This window comes from Solanum stenotomum, chromosome 1 (genome assembly GCF_019186545.1).
Source record: "Solanum stenotomum isolate F172 chromosome 1, ASM1918654v1, whole genome shotgun sequence".
Classification (NCBI taxonomy): domain Eukaryota; kingdom Viridiplantae; phylum Streptophyta; class Magnoliopsida; order Solanales; family Solanaceae; genus Solanum; species Solanum stenotomum.
The window spans coordinates 28,801,940-28,808,930 of NC_064282.1; the positions used below are offsets into that span (position 1 = coordinate 28,801,940).

Here is a 6,991-nt window from a genome sequence, read left to right on the forward strand (position 1 = left end):
TGCAAATACCTTTGGTACTGTTAGATCACCCTGCATTTGGCATTTCCTATACTATAAGCATGTTTTTGGATATAGTTCGAGTTCCAAGCAACTTGTTTCAATGCAGGGAATTTGTTCCTAGCCTATTAGAATTTTGGCTCTGTTTGGAGCATCTGGTCAAACGGTCTGTTTGTTGGTGAGAGTACCAGAATTCATTCTTCTGTCTTCTTTATGCTCCACCCATCCCAAATCACCATGAATTCATTTTTCATTTTGCGCATTGCCTCATCTTCTTCTCCGGGATTTTCTCTTCATGCCAGCATACTATCTACATCTCTTTTTCATGGCGACCTAGATATTAATATGTTAAGGATACTTTCTTGAAAAGATGGAAATGACGTAAGGATTTTTGGACGTGTATTTATATTAACTAGAAACTTGAATCTTGTGCTACTTCCAACTTCCAAGAATGAAGTATACAAATGGTAAATTCCGCGGCCTTATAATTGATTGTAATAAAACCACATTATAATAGCAAAAGTAATGAACTTTAATAAATACATGAAAAATCACACCAGTAAAAGCGATTAATTAGTTGATAAGGATCAAGGACATTACAACATACATATGTCCAACTTAACCAAATTTGATTTTACAAGAATTGTTCAGCTAGGAACAAAAGGCCATATCAGATTCATCAGCAATTCTTTGCACCACCTTTACGACACTGATGTCATCGCAACTGCTTGTTCGTTGCTTGCTTGAATTTCTTTGAGGAACAAAACGATTGTTCCCCAATCGTCCCGCCCTTTCCTTTTACTTGTTTTTCTTTTCCATTTCAGTTCGTTTATGCTTGAAATATCTCTATCTTTGTACCACTCTGTTCCAACACAATAAAAATATAACATTAAGCACATTGGATATAATCAATACTCAAAAGACATTAAAATTAAGCACTAAAATGTGAAACAAATAATGGTGAATATATGCACTTTTGGTGAACATCAATGTAACATCCGGCAATTTGAAATAACTATGAAAAAGCTTGGAAATTGAAAATAGTCATTTTTGGAAAAATTTAAAAATCTGAAAATTTGGTTAAGTGTGGAAATCAGTGAGTTTTTGGCCAACTTTGAGCGGTCATAAATCCTATATCAGGATGATTTAGGAGTAGTTCCAGTTATGGTTGTGAAGCTTGTGGAATGATCTTTCCATCGCCGCCGAGTTTGCTCGATTCCGAGTTCGTATGAGCGAGTTATGGCCATTGAAAGTTGGGCAGTTGGCAGGGAATCCGTCCGGAAATTTTAAGGGCATTTTGGTCTTTTCCCTAGCCATTTCTTTTGGGATTATATTGTGTGTTAGGCTGATTTTGGATCATTTTTATCCCATTTTAAAAGAGAAAGAGTTAGGGTTCTTGAGTGAAGAAGAGAAGAAGAGAGAAAGAAGAGAAGAAGAAGAGGAGATCAAGGAGTTTCCGTCAAAGATTGTCGGGGAAATCGTCAGGGGTGATCCCTACTAGGTATGTGAGTTCTTAGTGTGGGTTGATCCTTTTCCCCACACACCCAACTCATTGTTATTGAGAAAAGATTGGATATGTTGTTGAAGTTGTTGGGTTGTGTTGTTGATATTGTTGATTGTGTTGTTGAAGTTATTGTTGGTTGTGGGACATGATTTGGTTGTGTATTTGAGTTGTAATCTATTGTATGTTGAGAGATTGATGATCCTTAGTGTTTGGGGTTGAATCCATTGAAGTAAGGGTGGTTTAGAGTTGGCAAAACAAGGGAGAAAAGTCGAGTTTTCTAGGCTAGGGGTTGGCGCGCCGCACCTGCCAGCGCGCCCCAAAGGGGGCTCTGAAGTCCAGCCCTTGGGGCGGTGCGCCTCTCAGAGCGCCAGCAGGTGCCTTCTGAGCTTCAAGGTCTGGCGCTCCGCGCCGCTCAGAGCGCCAAGTTTTCCCATTCCTTCCCCACTTTCTCATGCATGTTCCTAGGTGTTATACCTATGTTCCCTAGTTGTTTCCAACACTCTAATGTACATTTAAACCTCCTGAACTCATCTATAAACATGCGATTATATGTCTTGAATCCATAATCCGATTCAAGGCGAGTTAGGATCAAAGTTAAGGGAAGTTAGAGTCAAGTCAAGCAAGGTTTAAAAGCAAGTTCAAGTAAGTTTTTAAAGTTATTCAAGAGTCTTTATTGAATGTTTTAACTTCATTTAATGCTCAAGTTTCCAGTCAAGTTAAGTCAAGAGTCTCAAGTTCAGTTAAGAGTTTCAAGTTGAGTAAAGAGTTTAAAGTTGAGTTCATTTCTCAAAGTTATTAGGGAACTATGTATTCCCAAGGAAGTTTTAAAGAAATGTTTGTACATTTAAACAAGGTTGGAAACTGAGGTTTCCAAAAGAGCCTTCGGGCTAGTTTTTGAGTAATTATCTCATATCAGCAGGAAGAAATATGTTTTAAAAACATAAGAGCCAGTACATTTTTGGGAGTAGTATCGAGCACCGAATTGGGGGAGCGTTCAAAGAACCCACAACCCCCATAGAACCATGTTAGCCACCATGGGTAGAAAAGGATCATACTTTTTAGATGAATCTTTTCAGATTAGACTAGTGGATCCATTAGGCAGTTCAGGTTTTATACCTTTGGCCGGGTATAAGATGCTCTGGCAGCGTGAGGTCGATCGATGTATCATAACTATAGCTCTCATGTGATGATTATCGATTAGAGAAATTCCCACAGCAGTTATTGTATTTTCATACACAGAAAGTATTGTATTTATATACATCAGTTCATTTGTATTTCTATATAAATCTCAGGCTTATTGTATCTTTGTATACATACAGAGTTTATAGCAAGTTTTAAACAGTCTTTCATTATATCATACTTGTTTTAAATTGCCTTATATTGAAAGAAGTCAGTCAGGTTGAGTTGAGTTGAGCCAGGTAAGCTATTCAGCTTCTACCAGATCTCTTTCTAGCCTATGTTGCTTAGTTTCCAGCTCGCATACTCATACATTCCATGTACTGATGCCAGTTGGCTTGCATCTTATTATGATGCATACACAGGTACCCAGGATCAGCATCCAGCACGCCGTTGATCCAGCTGAGCACTCCAGAGTCAGTGGTGAGCCTCCTTGCATTCTGGAGGACTCAATTATTTTGTGTTCTTAGTTTTGTTTTATTAGGGTGTTGCGGGGTCTGTCCCAACATCCATCTCAGTATTTAGAGGCTTCATAGACAGTCAGTCAGTTAGTATTGAGTCTATCATCTATGTATATATGTAAATAGTCTATTTTGAGATATGAGTCGCCTTTGTGGCCAGATTTTTATAAGTTAAGTTGTTGTGTAATATTTGCATTGCATGAAGTTATTTTGTTAAGTTAGGTTTCCGCTGAGTTAAGAAAGTCAGGCCAAGGGTTCGCTTGGGGCCAGCAATGGTCTCCGAATGCTGGTCCCGCCCAGGGTGTAGGCTCGGGGCGTGACAATCAAGTATCCTAAATGAAGAATCTTTCTTCTTTTGCATTTATTTCAGAAAACTTTTTGCTATGAACTGTATGGTTTTTCCGAGCAGAAAATCAATTAATCCAAACACAAACAATGAGTAAAAATTGAATGCTTTGATAATTTCCTTATTTCCAGGCATGTCACATTTAATAGTAATCACATAATAATGCAACATTGATCTTACTTCTAATTTAAGTATGTCTAATACAAATTCATACCACCATTTACAATATAATCTTCCTCTAATGATCTTGGGATCTGAAATGAGAAGTTATCCAGCTTTGCACTTTGTGTTGCATCCTCCGGATGTTGCTCCAAGTACCTGGGAAGAAACTTGATAATAAGAACATACTTTTCAATTTCAATTGAGGAACGAAGTATTGTTTTCTCAGATGTCGATGACGGCTTAAAATACCTGTAAATCATGACAAAAAAATAATTGAGAACCACAACATTTATTTTTCACATTAGTTCCAAGGGTCCTAGCTTACAAGAAAAGCATCAATAATTGTTATAGGTATTAACAGTAAAATGAATAGAGAAAGAGATGCAAGACATACACATCAGCAAACCTGCTGACTCTTTTTGTTCTGAATTTGATAAGACGTTCCCACCCTGGTGGAGGCTGAGGAATATTAGGCGCATCAATTACCCACTTGAGTCCGCTTTCATCTTCAGTGACATCAGGTGGATCGTCACATTTTTTAATAGAATGCCATTCACTAGTTGTTTCACAATAGAAGGGCCGTTCCAAAATGTGTTCCCTTATTTCTTCATACCTCTCCTTTGTAGGTACGTACCTCCATTTGAAACATCTTGCACACTCCACAAGCAATGCCCCTGGAGTAGTTGGAGGCTTCATATTGTTTACAGGTTCAACACCATGACTAACATTTTGATCCATACAACCAACTCTTAATGGAATGGGACAATCTGATGAAACCAAATACAACTTGTCTTATTAGATAACTCCAGTAACATGAGTAAGTACAATAGAAATAATGTGTTGATCCGATTTAACCATAGATGCTGATCGATATGTGCTCATCTTAAAAGCAAAACCTATTGTTTGGATATACATATTTAAGACCAAATTGCTTGAAAGATAACCCCTTATAATAGTTGGGGAAAATCTTGCATTTAATGTCAAGTGAAAGATACAAGAATTAATACCAAAACATTATAGTCATCAAGAGAAGATGAAAGCATCTAGATTAATTTTGGCTAGTATAGGAAGGAGAAGTAACTCTACTCAAACGTAAACACTCTCAAAACCTAATAACACATTCGTGACTGTTGTTGAACATGTATTCCTAATATACTTAGAACAATAACTTTGAAGAACTTGGTAAGAAACAACAACTTTGAAGAAACTTAGTAAGAAACAACAAAGTTTAAAGAGAATTTTCAAAACTAGAAACTTAAAATCAGTAAAGAGAATAGAATCTGAAACAAATTAGAAATAATATACAAAATATTTTTCTTAAGAAAGAAACCGAGTCCATTGAATGCATATTGTGTCCTTGAGAGAATTATTCCCTTCAAGTACTTGAGGTTAATGGAATATTTTCTTCTAGAATAGAACGATCTTACTCATCGGTATATCTATACCTATGTCACGCCTCAAGCCTACACCATGGGTGGGACTGGCACTCGAGAACCATTGTTGGCCCCAAGCGAACACTTGGCCTGGCTTAACTCTTAGCGGAAGACTTAAATGACAAGAAACAGTCTCAAAAGATAACTCATGCAATAACTTAGAATGTCTTAAAAGAAACATTCGACTAGCCAAAATGACAACTCAAGTCTTAACATAAACAACTGAAAATGGAAAGACTAAAGAACTATAACTATCCGTCTATGAAGACTCTAAAACTATGAGGGATGTCGGGACAAGAACCCCGATCATCCTAACAACTGAAATACTAAAACAATATAAAAAGGAATCCTCCGAAAAGCAAGGAGGCTCACCAACTGACTCGGAGTGCTCAACTGGATCAATGAGGCACTGGATGTTGATCCTGGTTACTAGTATCTGCATCATAAAATGATGCAGGCCAAATGACATTACTACCTGGAATGTACGAGCATGCGAGGAGAATTCTAAACAAAACGTAAGCTTAACTGGAGTTTGGAAGAAATACTTACCTCAACTTTACTCGACTCATGGATACTGAACTCGATGCGGAAATAAACAACAGTAAAGATGCAGTTTATGTAACATCTTGCAACTTGAAATAGCTAGAAATAAGTTAAGAACTTGAAATAATCTTTTATGGAAAGTATAAGGAAATCTGGAAATTTTTAAGTAATGCAAAGTTGAGATTTTGGTCAACTTCAATCGACCATAACTCATAGCTCAGGATGATTTAGGTGTATTTACAGATATGGTTGGAAATTTCTTGGATTTATCTTTCCAACGCCGCTGAGTTTGCATGATTCCGAGTTCGTATGAGTGAGTTACGTCCTTTGTAAGTTGGGCTGTTCGAATGAAGAAATGCCCAATCCGGAATTTAAAAGGGTAGTTCGGTCTTTTCCTTTCCCAATTAATTATATCCGTTTTTAGTAAATTAAGTGGGGTCAAAAATGATTTAGTTCAGTTTACGCTTTTGAGAAATAGAGTTAGGGCTTTTGGAGAAAGAACGCAAGAGAAAGGAGAAGAGGAAAAGCAAGATTCGCCAAGAACGATTGATTTTGGTTGTGGATTCACCAAGGAATTGATCCTACAAGGTATGTGAGTCTCTCATAGCGTTGGGTTCATTCACTCACACGCCAAACATGTTTAGTTTCAGCTCAATTCATCCTAAAAGAGCTTGAAAGTTGATGTCTTGACATGAATTCTTGAATTTGAAAGTTGTTCTTGAATTGGGTTGAATTGTGGAATTTCCGAGATCTTTACATTGTGTTTTAGAGTTACTTTGAGTTAGGTTCTTGAGTACATACGCTGGGTATCAGGATCTAAAACGAATTTGAGAAAGATAATCGAATTTAGGTGGTTGAGGCTGAAAAATGAAGAAGGAAAAAGTCGAGTAAGGTTCATGAAACAAGTCCGCGTCGCGGACTTGTTCCCCCTGTGAACAAAAATCTGCTTTGCGTCGCGAAGAGGACGCTGACTCCTCTGTCTCAAAATTTAATTTTGCGAATAATTATTTAAAATATCTCTGCGTCGCGGACTTGTTCCAAGACGGTAATTTCGTAACTTTTCTCAAGTTTAGCTATTCGAAATCATTCCTAAACATCAATAGACCTTTCCTATCACAAATCATAATCCTTGAATCCATAATTCAGTCAAAGGAAAGTTAAGAGTCAATTCAAGTGAAGTAAGAGTCAAGTCAAGTGAAGTCATCAAAGTTTTCAAGAGTCTTTTGCAAATGTTTCAACTTTGTTTTAAGACTTAAGTTTCAAGTTAAGCAAAGAGTAAAGAGTTGCGTTGATTTTTCAAAAAGCTATTAGGGAACTAAGTACTCCCAAAGAATTTATAAATGTTTTCACATTTGAGCAAGAAAAGGGA

At 37.1% G+C, this 6,991-nt stretch overlaps 1 protein-coding gene across 1 annotated transcript; it reads right to left on the reverse strand.

Annotated features, from left to right (window-relative positions):
• Nucleotides 1–3,681: 3,681 nt before the first annotated feature.
• LOC125871184 (methyl-CpG-binding domain-containing protein 2-like) lies at nt 3,682–4,384 on the reverse strand. The gene is made up of 2 exons (XM_049551814.1): nt 4,053–4,384; nt 3,682–3,895 (listed from the first exon to the last, which is right to left on the reverse strand). The coding sequence occupies exons 1-2, from the start codon at nt 4,382–4,384 to the stop codon at nt 3,682–3,684; spliced, it is 546 nt and encodes a 181-aa protein (XP_049407771.1).
• Between the last annotated feature and the right edge of the window lie 2,607 nt (nt 4,385–6,991).

What these genes read in the sequence shown, in the direction of transcription:
- LOC125871184 (XM_049551814.1), bottom strand. Translation starts at nt 4,384, where the DNA reads ATGGATCAAAATGTTAGTCATGGTGTTGAACCTGTAAACAATATGAAG. An exon ending in AGAACAAAAAGAGTCAGCAG is followed by an intron (nt 3,896 to 4,052) that starts GTTTGCTGATGT and finishes CATGATTTACAG; the next exon opens with GTATTTTAAGCCGTCATCGA.